This window comes from Paramacrobiotus metropolitanus, unplaced genomic scaffold (assembly GCF_019649055.1).
Source record: "Paramacrobiotus metropolitanus isolate TYO unplaced genomic scaffold, Prichtersi_v1.0 Parri_scaffold0000133, whole genome shotgun sequence".
Classification (NCBI taxonomy): Eukaryota; Metazoa; Tardigrada; class Eutardigrada; order Parachela; family Macrobiotidae; genus Paramacrobiotus; species Paramacrobiotus metropolitanus.
In genome coordinates this window covers 98,005-113,139 of record NW_026570353.1, presented here as the reverse complement: position 1 = coordinate 113,139, position 15,135 = coordinate 98,005, and the positions used below count along the sequence as shown (strand labels likewise).

The window sequence follows — 15,135 nt, the reverse complement described above, 5'->3', positions numbered from 1 at the left end:
TTCGTAAACTGTTTTAGTGTCCGGATCAAATCCATCTACAAAGTAGCGATTGATTTTCCGTTCTTTACCGTTCCTACCATGCTCGATGTTCCGATGACTCATGCTGGTCCATTCAAGCCACTGCGTTGCTTCCGCGCTTGTCTTTCGATTCGGCTGATAACCGTTTGCGGAAATCACGGCAATTTCTTTAGCTTTTAGCAGCTTGGTCTTGTAATACGTTTGACAGGCAGACGCAATGGTAACGTTCTGAAACGGATCGACGTTGGTCATGTTGATGAAATTTTCACGGAACTGAAGAGCACATTTCCGCAGTATGGTAACGTCCCTTGCACAGTAGTCGGCCATTTCCAGTCGAAAATTGAAAACCCCTTTAAAACATGAATTGCATTTAAAAAAAAAAAAAAAAAAAAAAAAGCACCAGCCATACCTTTCTTTTCTTTTTCTTCGGCATGCCACTGTTCAAACTTTCTCCGATCCGCTCGCTTCAAGCCGTCTACTATGTATTCATCGACATCGGGAAACGGAAGCACTTTGTCCCAGTTTTCCGGCTTGTTAAAGCGATGAGGGAAATCGCCTTTGGATTCGCAATCGGTCAGACCAACAGCTTTCGGAAAATTGGATAGTTTCGTCATGACAAAGTTAAGAGTGTCGCGCGCCTTGATTTCCAAAGCCGGGTAACGGAGATCAAGAAGTTGACTGCCGCGTCGTATGACTTCAACTCCTTTGAGATTGTTTTCCAGAAGATACGAAAGTAGGAAGTGTCCGTCGTAACCGCGAAAGTTGTGTGCAATCAATGTGTATCCTCGGTGTTTCTCTGAATATACCCATTGGCCAAATTCTTTCTGAACATCATAACCGGTCATGAACACATTATCTGGAGGAAAGCGAAACTCTTCTCCACTCGTGTATTGTGCGACGACATAACAAGGTCTATGAATTCCTTCCGCGTCCACGTAAGTCTCGTAATCGAAAAGATGTAATTCGAACTTGATCCATGAACACGAGGCTCTAAAGGTTTAAGGTAGCACTTGTGAGTCGCTTGATCTACCCAATCCTGGCACGGGTGACAATACATTTCACCACATTCGTGCTTCTTGGTCTTACGATTAAGCAAACTGACAAACACTCCACATTTCGGGCAGATAAACAATTCTGTGCAATATGGCCGCCCGTTTTTGCGTTCTTTCTTGTGAAGATCAAAGCAGGTGTCATTGTTGAACTCGCGATTGCAATCTTGGCACAGAATCCTGCTGGATGCCTCTGGCTCGGTACAGATTTCTTTCGGGCGATAACACTTGAGACATTTGCCTTGGCATCGATGTTTTTCTTTCTGAACGTACGACTTGTCACACAACTCACAGTAATAACCACGTCGATGGAATCCGGATGGACTGGTTATCAGATCAAAATGGCCATTCTCGTACAGAAGATAGATGGTTTTCAGCTTACCCTGCCTTTCGGGACACCTGGCAATAATGATGTTACCTTGTTCGGCTCTAACAACTTTGATCTGGAACTCCTTAAGGACAGTTGTTTGGAATCGTTCAATGTCGTTTAAGGAAAACTTGGTTCCGACAGTAAGTCCAGCTTCTTCCACCAAATCCGCTGCAAGTCCTTGTATTTTCTTATCTCGTCTATCAGTCAGTTGCTTCCAGTTCCGTGTGTTCTTTGCAGGATCGTGATAGAACCGTCCAAGCACAAGGCATGCTGGCAAACACAGATTATAACCGACATCAACTTGCACAATTGAAGTCGCAAATCGTTTCCGATCGTGGGTTGAGTGAATATGCTTGCGCTTAGCAGCACCACCAGCGGGAATGACCGTACGTTGAATAACGAGCCGTAGAGAATCATCGATACAGAAAAGTCCACCTGAGTTGATCTTCATTACCATCTCCGTCAGGTCGCGCGGATTAAAATTATTGAAGAACTGCATTTTTAAATGCATGGGATTTTCCATAGTCCGGGTGAACAGTGTTAGGCAGACAGCGTCGTCCGGCTGGAAATCTTTAGAACAGGCTTTCCAAACTGCTTTAAACACTTCAGGCAGGGCTTCCAATGACGTTACTGTATCAAACTCTTGCGGCAAAGACTTGATTTTGAGGCTGTAGAAATACTGATGATGGTTGAACTTTTTGTTGTGATTGTGACTTATCTTCTGGAGCGTAAAAACTTTGGACCAGTCCGATTCCGACGGTAAGGATTGGTCTGACTCAGGAACGTTGACATTCTGAACAGGTTGGCTGAATAATTCCTGGGAAGGAACATGATTCGCAACAATAGCTTCTTCCACATCGTCGTCGTTGTCTTGCACGTCGACATCCATCGCCTCTGCACCACCTGCCTGAACATTTTCATCCACATCCAGGACGTTTTCCACAGTAACTTCCATGGGTTCATGCGTTTCATCGGATTGTGTGGCTGGCGATTGCGGTGGTGTGTAGACTTGTGACCAGTTGAATGGACTACCAGGCGGTGAATAAGGATTGAAGAATTGGCCGAAATTATATCCGTAGTCGTCAAAGTCGTTGTCGTTATCCATGAGATCATGATCCATGGCAGCAATGTAGTTAGTATCCACTTTATTCAATGTTGAAGGCTCAGAACTACAAAAGAAGCCCTTGATTAGCTAGAGTACTGCTTACACGTAGAATTCTGTGCCATACCTAAGATCTGTGGCCAAATTTAGAATGTAGTGGCAGCCAATTTGCTTTTGAATCTGGTTACGGAGGGCATTGCTCTTTTCCAACGTTGTATGACGGGAATAAATAATTTGCCAACCAAACAGCTGTATTTCGACAGCTGTGTCACGCATGGCAAATCGTATATCTTGGCCAGAAACAACCTGTACAGAAATCATAATTGAAAAATGAAATAAAGAAAGAAAATATCGATTCTTACCTTTTCCAAAGTGGTGTTGATAAAATAACGAGACAAGTGCGTGCATGCTTCACTGAACAATGTTGCACCATGTTGTACGCTGTCAGGCAGCAGGTGCTGAAAGTCTTTAGGTATCTCCGGCCATTGTTGATGGAAGAAGTTATACAACTCAGGGTACGGCTTAGACTCATCCAGAACAGCTTCGATGAAGGCGCGGCCAATGAATTTGGACGAGCACTTCTTGCCACTTGGATTGAAGAACATGATTTTTATTTCTGGGCCTACGAAAGACATGACATGACATGACATCATTGAAATTCAGAAACAAATCTTTACCGTTATTGAGTAGCGCCATCACGGACACATGAGAGATAAGATCTTTGTGCATTTGCTTGTTTGTTGTTGACACAGGAATCAAGAAGCTGCCTTTCGTTGCAAGCATCTGAAGAAGACTTTTCAAGTTGACGCAGTCCAGCGATGCAGCAAGATTGCTGAGCGACCAAGAGTCGGTAAAATCCCCGTCGGTCATATAGCGATTGTATTGGTCAGCACGGAATGTTCTCGCCACGCGAACACCTGAACCATGAGCCAAGGCACTGGTCACTTTATCCAACTGCTTAACAAACCGTTTTCCAGGATAGTGCAGCGTTTCAAGCGCATCCACAGCCCGTTTAGCCGCAGAACTTTCTTTTTCTGCAAATTCTTTGAAACACTTGGAAATATACGAGCAGTGTTGCAAGATGTGGGCACTTATAGGCTTGGAAACCATGGTTCCGCATCTTGGACATTGTCCAGTAACTGAAGTAGACGGTCTCGGTGTTGAAAGGATTGGCGACTTTTCTTTATCTAGAAAAACCGTTCTGCGACTCCGGTTTCGTACCGGAACTTGCTTGCATCGTCCCATATTGGCCTGTGGTTACAAAACACGATGTCAAAAAAAAACAAAAATTGCGCCCGATGAAGTTGAACCATGTGTTATCATCTAGAAAGTTGTGCAAGTTGCACTCGATGAAGTTGCACCATGTGTTGCATGTTTCGCAAAAAAAAAAACAAAAAAAAAACAAAAAAAATCATTTCAGAAGCTCTACCCGATGAAGTTGCACCATGTGTTATCATCTAAAAAGTGGCGCCCGATGAAGTTTAACCATGTTTTATCATCTCAAAAAATTGCATGCACCATCAGTAGCGACTCAGTTTTCACGTCAAACATGTAGGAAAGTTGAGAATCTCGTGTCGAGCAAGAAAATCTCAGAATGTCAAGGCACAGTTCAGGGACAGACAGGAATCAGACAGGTGGAATGTTATGCAGCATGTGGTAAGGATTGTGAGAATGCACCTGGCGTGGCGCCAAGCAAGACGGTAAGACAATAGGAATCTTGAAAATGTCGCGTCAAGCATGAAAGAAACTTGAGAATGTCGCGTCAGAGTCACAGGACAGATAATTAGGCAGCTGGAATGTTGAGATTGTCATATGAAGCACGTGGGAAAGTAAAGAAGCGAAAGTGAGAATGCACCTGGTGCGGCGCCATGCACTTCGTAGCACAATAAGAATCTTGAGATTGTCGCGTCAAAGTTGAAGGAGAGACAGTAATTAAACAGAGAGAATCTCAAAGAAAGAATTTGTGAACGACGCAAAGAAGGTATAACTTGGTGCAACTAAATGTATGCAGGGATGAAAACTATGAGAAAGTGCGGAAAAAAGTACTTAACACGTACACATTCACTTACCGTATGGAGTTTCTCCAGAATGCGGACACTTCTCTACTCCGCCAGCACTAACACGTGCTGTTCCGTGCCAGTCAATCAGTACAAGATGAGAAATAGTCCAAAATCAGTACAGATCCGAGTGCAAAATTAACAAAACGCGGACATCAACAATGATAACATTAAAATAAAACCCTTTCAAACGTGCAAACGATCTTTGCAGTTTCCAGCAAAACAACTTTCATAATGATAGCACACGATCACGCACGTTAATCCAGTTGTAGTGCTGCAGATATAATTCCTTAGATGGTGACTTACAGAAGTGAAAACTAAGAATGATGACTTGGAAAGTTTGACCTGTGCACTTGATCACAAGTCACTGCAGTGCAATACATCTGGTTTAAAGTGGCATCGTAATATAATGTTAGCCAATACACTGTTGTACGCGGTGCATTATGGGCGGTATTCAGATCAAACCAACCAATACGCTATTGTACACAGTACATGAACTGTACGCTATTCGTACACACCATCAGTCCAGACTGATCTGTATATACAGTACAGTGTACAGACCATATTCCGCTATTTGTATACCCTAGACTATAGGGGGCGGTACTCAGGCTAAACCGACCAATAGGAGAGCCCGCTATGTGTACTACCATCAAACCGCTGGTTCTACTACTTCTCTTCTTCTATCCATTCCGTAATTTGTCCACTGATTTGCAGAACAAAATTCAACCAACCGGCTAACCGACTTAATTACGCACCCATCCAGGTAGTTCCATAAAAGTGTATTTTCGGCCGTATCTTGAAAAACTATACATTGGCAGAAACTTCAAAAATTTGTTGCGCTGGAGTCGATGAATTTATCCGCTGCGCTGATGTCCTACGGCAATCCTGCACAGAATGCGGGCGCGCTTACAACAAAACATCGATTGCTGATAAGGCAGAATGACCGTGATACCCAAAGAGGGCATTATTAAACTGCACTAGGTAAACAAAACTGCTTTTAATTCCGGAATGCTCCATCTATGTGACTCGTATCACGTTACGTTGGGCGGGAAAGATGACGGCTGCCAGAGACGAAGCTGGGGGATGACTCCGTGGGATAAGAGCAACGGAAGGCATAGGCGGCGAGTCTGGACAACGGTGGTTGCATTTGTCCGGTTATCGCTTGATTCAGCCTAGACATACCAGATCTCTAATTAAAGATAATTTTTAATTTCATGTTACCACTTCACAAAAACGTGTGCACAGAGTAATAAACACATCACTTACAGCTGGATCATGAGGAGCTGGTTTCGTAGCGGATATTCGGCACGCGAAAGTGTCGAACGGTAGGATTCGTCAGTGTGTTTTCTCTCGCAATCCGTGAACGCGGGGCAACTAGCGTCTAAAGCCTTCACAAAATGTTGCATCCGATCGGCTTCATCAAGCGTGCAGTCCAGCACGAGTTTCTCCACAAAACCGTCGATGTCCAACCGAGATTCGGCCGGCACGGAAAACACTCCGGCGATGGAGCCGAAGAGGGAAGGAACGATGGCGTTGCGCAGATGCAGTACGCGGCAGGCTTGCATTAGATGACTGAGATTGGCCCACTCCAGCCGCTTTTTCTCATAGTTCAATTTTCTCATAGTTCAATGCCACGGCGTATGACAATACTACATTCTTCAGGAAGATTATTTGCAAACGCGTTACTTTAATCGACAGAAACCCAAAGATGTACATGCCGAATTCCATACTTAGATCGCCGTTTATCAGCGTCAGCGACACGGTCTTTGTATTCACGATAGTGTCGAGGATGTTTATAAGATGAGTGCGGTTATAATTTCGCTCCGGGCCGTTGGAGGATTCGGGCAGCAAATTGGTCAGGTCGATAGCGACATGTTGGTTAATGCCATTTCGACCGAGAATGTCGTGCCAGCATTTGCACACTCTGCAATAAAAACCCCTTAGGCAACTCAGTCTTTGGAATTTTAAATAGTACTAAAGCAGCATCAAGTTCCTAATCAGTTCACCTTGTTGTCCATGCCTGCCCTACGCTTGACATAATAAACATTCACGAGTCCGTTTTTTTTGCATTTCTTTTAGTGGTGCTTTCGTTCTTTACATAAACGAAGATCTCATCTGGGCCTGTAAATTTGTGTTGTACTGATTCTTACAACCGCAATTATAGTCACACCGTGAGAACACCTAACAAAGACTACTGATGACCTTGCGCTGATTCCAGATCGACACAGCTAGAAGCTCGCACGCAGCGCTATTTAGAAAATTCGAGTTCGGCTGTCTTAATAATTGTTAGCACCATGCTTGCTTTTTCGCAACTTACTTTCGAGCGCTAACCACGCTGTGGATGTCCTGGATTGCCAGCACGGTCCTCTCCAACACTTCATACGGCAGCTTTACCAAAGAACTGTCCCGATGGGCACCAAGCATATTGAAGTCCACAAGTTTCTCGGGCGCCATCACGTGACACCGCGATTTTTGAACTAGAATTTTCAAGTACGTCTCACTGAAAACACCCTTTCCTCGTTTCGTATAGACACAGTGAACGCACTGGGTGTCCAGCCATAGCCGTACCACTTTTATCCGCGGAGTTTCGTTGAACGCCTCCAACAACCGCTGCAGATCAATGCCTTCGGCATCCGGCCCAAAATCGAGGGGCGCTGTTTGTTTTAAAAGCTGATGACAGCATCTAAGTACCGAGCGTCTTTCGAGAGCGTACGCGCTGAGCTGAAAATTCCACACAATGCGCAGCTGGAGCGGATAGACAAATTTCCGAATGGGTACATCGCCGCCCGCAGGTGTCAGTTCTACACAAATCGGACTCATGCCGCCGTCCTGCCGGTCATGGTGAGAAATAATGCGCGCTGGATAAAATACATAGGGTTGGTCGGATTCCAACCGCACAGCGGCTTCAACCGTTTTTTGGTAGCGGAGATCCCAACTATCTAGTGGACGATTCTTCTGCACATTCGCGGCGGGCAGCCACAAGGGTGGGTTGCCGTAACAGTCGAAATCCACCAGGACGCGCTCTCTTTCCCTGTCTACGTCGCACAGATAACCCAGAATGAACTGCTCCTCTATGACTTCGTACACAACTGGTTGCAGAGTTTTTCCCAGAATTTGTCCGCAATTGTTGTCGTCGATGCTAGAGCCCTGATCGGCAGAGGACGGGGGAGCGCTGAGTAACGTTGTATGAGCACCTTCGGCATCGTCTGTTTGGGGAGCGTCTTTGCGTCGTGGAGTGAGCGACAACTCTTCCCAGGACTTGCGTATCCAGCGATCGAAGCGCGATTTTGTCGACTTCTTTGTGGGACGCTGGCTGGCCATTTCGGCAGTTCAAGTAGCTGATTAGGGAATTTTGATTATGTATCTGATAAACAAACGTCTTTCAAATGGAAACAGGCGGATGGCAAAAAGCAAACTGGCAGCAGATATTGTGGCTTACACTATAGAGCTTTAAGCCTTATATCTGGAATCTGCTCACTACGGGGAAGACGTTGTGCCTGCTGAGCGCTGCGTAGATAATTGATCGATAGTATGCGAGAACAGCCGGAGCTACGTCTTGTTACGAGTACGGCTAACAGAAATGCAGCGACACTATGACGCGGTTGGACAGGAATAGTGTGCATGAATCATCATAATATCGATTGGCGTAAGGCTATGATGGAAGGGCAGTAAACATCAAAAATTCTCATACAGTTATAAATTTTCTGATATTGTCCATGGGAAGTTAGCGGAGAAAGATCAAGGAAGTGACTAGAAATCGTTAAGTTATTATGTTTTTAAATAAACCACTACGTACACGCCTACACGGTAAAGTATATTGGTTATTAAATTTTAATTTGTTATTAAATTCGGTTATTGGTTATGAAATTCGGCTGCGGCACCAAGCGGCAGACTGGGTGCAGTTTTAATGTCGCCTTGATGGCTTCGTAATTCCGGCGTTTGTTCGTCGAGTCGCCACACGAATTGGCGCAATGGGACTTTTAGTTGCCATTTCCATTATAATAAAGTTTTTTCCGTTCGCGCCCACAAACGGTTCCTGTCCTCGCGCCCACAAACGGCAGTTACGATTAATACGACCTCAGGTCTTAATGACGATGGCGCCGTCCATTTGCCTTATTTCCGCCGTATCTGGGTCGTCCGGTCATTTCTGACCAGCCTGTATATGATTCGTCTGTAGCCAGTGTGGAGTCGCATATTACGCCCCTGTTTTTGACATTTTGTCATAGTTTTTCGTCAATACGAAATCGTTTTACTGTATAATACTTTTATCCATTCTGTGATTTATCGAGACGAGTGCTTGCAGAACAAAATCTCCCCAACTGGCTAACCCACTTGATTTCGCACCCATCTAGAAGCCGGTGGTTCCGTTGCCCGTACAATTATATTTTTCGTTGGACTTTGAATCAACTATACGAGTACATATGACCACGTCAAAGATTTTTGCGCAAATAAGCGATTAAAAACGCACACAGAGTCACAGACTACTCGGGCACAAGAGCTGAATAAAGAGCTGAGCTGAAGAGCTGAATTCGCACGGGAACTTAGAACTAGAAGCAGCTCAAAAGGCTGAAAGTGAAGCAAATGATGAATCAAAATATGCGATACAGTAGGTATCAAGACATGATATAAGTCATATAAGTCATATAAGTCATATAAGTCATGTATCATATAAGTCTCACAACGCCTGTTAATAATGTTTACGTTTACTACGAGTAAGTACTTGAAGGTGTTAATGCCACCCTCGCCTGTGGGTGGCTGTTTTACCGCCGTGGTACGACAGCCTTGGCCCCTGGCAAATGTAAAAATTTTGGCCATTTCATTTTTTCAACTTTTACTTGCAAGAAGTGGTCAAGTGGGTGATTGGTTTTAGGTATTCATTATTTTGTTGACGACGCTGCCCTGCTACTGTTGCTTGCTCTGCTACCGCATACGTAGCCATCATGTCTACAGATGAAACTACAGCGAAGACTCCAAAGCAGCAGGAACTGGGCAAGGAGCAACTAGCTGATATAATGAAACGAACGTTTGCCAATGGAGAACTCCCCGGTGTGCGCTTCTCCGTGGGACGTGACTTTGGCAATGTGCAGAACTTTTCCGCACACAGGTAAGGTCCCTCGTTATCTACTTATTTGTACAAACTGGTTGATTACGTGCCACGGTAACTGAAGTTTAAGGACTGTTTTCAGACTGGTATTGAGCATTCGAAGCGCCGTGTTCCGTACGATGTTCCACGGTAGTTTGCTACTTTGCTTGAGAAATGCGAGGAAGCCATCGACATTCTGATATTCAGTATTTGCCAATCTGCTGAGGTGCGTCGATATTCTCATATTGTGTTACCTTCTTGTCAGTAAAACATGGTTTTTGCTGCATAACGCACCGTGCCATGAGAAATTGTTGTGATATGTGATATTGCTGTCTTTTCATCTCTTGCAAGGCATAGTTGTGATATTAGCCGTTTTTTTGTTCTTGAAGTTTCATGTACATGGACGCAGTTGACCACCTCGATGCTGACAGTGCTTTCGCCACCATGGGCTGCGCCGACAAATATGTAGTCGGAGCTGATCTGTACCATCTGCGGCAAATCGGATTTGCCGCAGATGGTACAGATCTGCTCCGACTACATCCTGGGCCATTTGAATGCTGAGAACTGCTTGGCCACTTTGACACAGGCACGAATGTCTTGATGTTAGCGTGACTATATTCTTCAGAAGTTACAAAAAAGAACGATTGGTTGCGCGGCTTATAGGCTGTGTGTTGGCATGCTCACAGTGTTACGATCGTGGTGGTTTACGACCATGGACACCGGATAGCGTGGATTGCATGGCTGTATGTATCTTTATGGTGTTGTTTGTGCCGGTCTGAGCTGTATCATTTATGATCATATTTGTGCGGGACATTTATGTCTTTATGGTGTTATGCATTTATATGCATGAGTGTTTGTGACCGATGGTCAAGTGTGAATGAGAGGAAGGCAGGACTAATCTGGCCTGCAGGAGCGGATGTGCAGTGGTCAGATTGGTGCGTGTGTTTTTATAGCTTTTGTGGCTGTATGCGATATGAGCGTGTTGTGCGAGCATGCATATTGATGTGGTATATAAGTTGATGCAACTGCGTGGACACAGTTGTCGGGAGTGCAGCTGTCATGAAATAAAAGTTAAGCTTTTTCCCTGTGGTTTACGTTGTACGAGGTAAACGTAGGGCTGCAGGGTTTTAAGAACAGCACTGTGGAGCCGTGCCTGACTTGCGTGGATGCTAACGCTACTGCAGTGCTGCAGACGGATGCATTCACCGATATCTCTTTGGACACGTTGCAAAGCATTGTGCAACGCGACACGCTGTCGGCGGAGGAGCACGTTATTTACTTGGCTGCAGAACGGTACACTGAAGCGTAGACACGGCTGAGTCTGCCGTTTGGTTCACTTCCTAGACCTAAGATGAGTTTTGATGTGGGTTATCGTGGTACATGTCACTCATACAGTAATAGGCACTTATGTTAGTGATGTGTGGAAGGATATTCCATCAGGAATTCCGTAAAATAAATGCTTTGACGTTTTTCGATTTTTCGTATTCAATATAAATCCGCGTGCTGGACACCAGTATTCTCCGCGTTGTTCCACGCGACTAAAGCTGTTCAGAAATTGATTGCGTCATAATAACTGCTTTGTTTACCAGCTTTCACACGTTACTAAGTAGTAAACAATAATTTAGTTTAATAATGCGGAACAACGCAGAGAATACTGCGTCTCTGGCATCCGGCACGGGACTCCATAAGTTGTCCGAAAGGCAAAGAACATCGAAGTGTGTTAACATGTTAAATGTGAGGGCTCCAGTTATTTACCGATAACATTTGTTGTAGATGGGCAGTGGCGGCCTGTACTCGCCTTGCGATGGAAGCTTCGGACGCCAACCGGCGTTAGATGTTGGGCACCGCGTTATTCCATGTGCGATTTCCGCTCTTGACGCATAGCAAACTGGCTGATGGTTGGGGTTTGCAATGGAGACGTTGTCTTGATTTTTGTGAACGGCTTTTGTTGTTACCTTTCGTTTGAATAGCCAGGTGGTGAAAACTAAATGCGAAATCAAACAATAGATAGTGAAAAAATATGTACGATCCGAGGACTGATTGTGAAAACATTGGCCGAAAGAAAAGAGACCAAACGACGACTGCGAGTACCAGTAGTGCACCGTATGGCTGTATGTATCAGTGACCTGCTATAAGATAATGACAGAACTAGGTTTTAATGCTATTACAACAGTTTAGTTAAGTTGTACGCGGACAGCACATTCAGACGGTGAGCAATTTTTCATTTTGCGGTTGCTTTTATCCAGAAATTGGCGTTGAAACCAGTTAGGTAGCTCGGAAGCTGATCAGTTTATTCAACATAACTGCAAAATATATAACAGTATAAGTAACATTATGTGTTCTGCCAGAATGCTGAAACATTATAAACCGGAAGTAAATCAAATTGCCTCATTACTGTTCATACATTGGTATGCCGCAATTGCAGTGCATGGGAAAAAAACAAATAAAACAAGAATTTCGTTCAGTTCTTATCAGAATGCTCAAAGTTTATTATGGCAAGAATCGAAGAAATCAACTTAAGGTCGAAAATAAATCCGCGTTTACCATTCCTCGGCATCCTTCTCCGCACCGAATAATCCGCATTGGGAATAAACATTTACTATAATCCTACTTATCCGATTCAGCATGGCTCTACCAGAACCTTTTTTATCGACGCTTTGCTGGAGGTTGACCTTTCTTGTTTTGACGGGATCCCACCGAGTCACCGACCTCTTGTCTGAACCAGAGTGCCAAGAGAAAAATCGATAAAGATGCTCGAGCTCGGCCATTGGGGTCCGCTTAAAAATCGTCGGTGCTCAGTGGGAAAAGGGACCTGTGGCTTTACCAAGGAATTCCGGTACATAAACAAGTTCAGCATCTCTGCATCGGTCAGCAGACCGCTCTGCCACAACAAAAGCCAAAATAATGTTCAGAAACCATTACGTTACCCTTCCGCGAACTTACCTTGCCGGGACCTTCAGCCAGCTGAGAGTTACCCAACAGCGGAAATCGTACGAGAAACAACGCGCCACCCAGCATCAGGCGGCGGTTCCCACCAGAAGCATCTGTGCCGGTACGAGTGCATGCCGCTGCTGCCCACCTGCAAGAGACAATATCCGTGGCACATAATAGGATTATGAAATCTGAACCAAAGCCTTCAAGCGCCTAGTGGATAGCATCGGACGCGGAACAGCTCTGCCTAGGCTCACCAACCGTCACTTGTGCGACGTCTAAGAAAACTCACAAAAGTTGTGACCGGTAAGAGGGTTACCCTCTGTCCGCTTGCCAGACACACCCAAATGGCTTTTCCTGCAGCATTTTTCTATCCACATTAATAGAGGCAACGCGCTTTGTGTTAGGGACACTCTGCCGGTAAACCAAGGATTCTAGTTTCCGTTAAAAGTCTATACTGCTTCCGTTAACTCGTCGTTGTATTTGTATGTCTTTAAGGCTACTGTATTCGCTCGCACATCTTGGACCACAGAGTGTGTGTACGGGAAAAACGCGCATTCAATATACACACTCTAACCGGGCCAAACGCGCGATTCGCGATTTGATAAATTTCTGATGTCTTACAACATCTGGACTGGAGAACTTCTTGAATAATGAAAAAAATTAGAGCTCTAACAATTTTTATCATGTTTAGGCTCGAAAGCAGCCATTAACATACAGCTTTGGCGTAAGCACGAGTTACAAACGGATTTTGTTGTGGTTTTTGGGGTGCCCCTGGAGGGGGAGGGGTACGTTCCGCGTCAACATTCTTGATGGCGATGAACCACCGAACAATGCGAGCTTTCAGCTACAGAACCTTTTTTTTCCAGAGTGAATTGCCATTTAAATGAAAAGACTTGATTTAATAAACAAAAATTCACAAGAAGAACTGTTCATCTTGAAACCAAATGAGGAATATTTCGTAGTCGTGCATTTTGCCCGGTTAGAGTGTGTATATTGAATGCGTGTTTTTCCCGTACACGGACTCTGTGGTTCAAGATGTGCGAGCGGATACAGTACTTAAATCTAGAATGTGGCTCTTAAACCAATTCAAGATTTCTAACCCCACAACTGCTTTTATTAGCACTCGACCTGTTGAAATATTGTGAACTGCGTGGGTGAATCAGACTGGGTGATAAACGTAGACGGTAGGGGTCCTGTTACTGCTTACTAGAGCAGTATTCAGAATTGTGTTGTTATCTGCACGCGCCGTTCAACAGCCAAGTAAATAGCGTTTTCCTCCGCAGTCAGCGTGTCGCGCTGCAAAATGGTTCGCAGCAACGATCGAGAGATGTTAACAAATGCCTCCGTTCGCAAAACTGCAGCCGTTTTCGCATCCACTAAAGCCAGACATATTTCCACGGTGCTCTCCGCATGCCAACCAAGAGCCTGCAGACAAAAAGAAGCCCGTATTAAATCGGTGCGCTTACACTCACGACATACGTCGTAAGGCGATGGTACCTCCTTCAACGTAGACAAACAGTTGTCTGGATTCAGCAAATCGTATTTGTCGGCGCATCTCAAGGTGGCGAAAACATTGTCAGCATCCAGATTATCCACATCGTCGGTGCATATGAAACTGCAACCAGACCAAGAACGGCCATACAATACCGTAAATCGCGTCTCCTTTGATGTCGGCTCTTTTGAACAACATCAGAGGCGCCGACCTCTATCCGAATCTGATAACAAGTTTCAACAGACAGAAAGTTCCTCGCGCTAGTTCACAAACCTTAGCACGATGCCAAAGGCGTCTGGATGAATATCCGGAATGTCAATCGTATCCTGACCCTTTTCAGGCAGTCTGCCGTAAAACATCGTCCGGAACACGGGACTGCGAAAGCCCAGGACAAACCTGCACACGATCAACGTCCGCGGCAAGATCAACCCAGTACATCAAAAATTCTTACTTATGCGCAGAAAACTGACGAATCTGGCCAAAGTGGCGACCCACTGTAAAGCGCACATCGCTGAGCTCCCCTCTCGCCAATGGCTGCTTGACGAAGTGGACAATCCCATCGATTCCTGCACCAGGCTTTCCGTTGTCTGGAAGAGTCGGCGAAGCTGCGCTCATGGACATGGCTAGATTTATGGGATTGGCAGCTTATCACTCAATGCAAACTGCAAAGAAATTCATGGAAGAGAAAGAATGCCAAATGTCGAAGTTTAAACTCACAGGTTAAAATCCAATAATTTTTCCGATATTCAGAAAGTGAAAAATAATTCTGTAACTTGTAACTGCAAGTCTGCAAATGAAAATCTGTAAATATTCACGACACGTCATGGAGACGCCGCATTGCGGTGGTTGCACTTTGGTGGTAAATTAAAGGGCCACCAAGAGGTGACATCATTATGTAACGACTCTATCCCGGCCAAGCAGTACTTACTCTTTTAAAATATATCTCCAGAGACTTCTTTATTGATTTACTGCAGTTCACAGAAAAATTTCACAATAACTTCTAAAACGATCGCATCAAGCACCAATCGAC

The 15,135-nt window shown here is 44.8% G+C and overlaps 2 protein-coding genes and 1 long non-coding RNA gene across 3 annotated transcripts; 1 reads left to right on the top strand and 2 right to left on the bottom strand.

Moving 5' to 3' along the window:
* Nucleotides 1-5,390: 5,390 nt before the first annotated feature.
* LOC129598960 (uncharacterized) lies at nt 5,391-8,065 on the bottom strand. The gene is made up of 3 exons (XM_055497054.1): nt 6,914-8,065; nt 5,863-6,520; nt 5,391-5,768 (listed from the first exon to the last, which is right to left on the bottom strand). Exons 1-2 carry the CDS (start codon nt 7,915-7,917, stop codon nt 6,199-6,201), a joined length of 1,326 nt encoding a protein of 441 aa, XP_055353029.1. The 5' UTR covers nt 7,918-8,065; the 3' UTR covers nt 5,391-5,768; nt 5,863-6,198.
* A 1,498-nt stretch (nt 8,066-9,563) lies between these two features.
* LOC129598981 (uncharacterized) lies at nt 9,564-10,096 on the top strand. The gene is made up of 3 exons (XR_008691844.1): nt 9,564-9,700; nt 9,783-9,905; nt 10,069-10,096. It is a non-coding gene; the product is annotated as an uncharacterized LOC129598981 (long non-coding RNA).
* A 1,877-nt stretch (nt 10,097-11,973) lies between these two features.
* LOC129598970 (BTB/POZ domain-containing protein 6-like) lies at nt 11,974-14,899 on the bottom strand. The gene is made up of 8 exons (XM_055497066.1): nt 14,823-14,899; nt 14,557-14,767; nt 14,379-14,501; nt 14,093-14,228; nt 13,860-14,038; nt 12,623-12,758; nt 12,504-12,560; nt 11,974-11,982 (listed from the first exon to the last, which is right to left on the bottom strand). The coding sequence occupies exons 2-8, from the start codon at nt 14,724-14,726 to the stop codon at nt 11,974-11,976; spliced, it is 810 nt and encodes a 269-aa protein (XP_055353041.1). The 5' UTR covers nt 14,727-14,767; nt 14,823-14,899.
* Nucleotides 14,900-15,135: the final 236 nt, after the last annotated feature.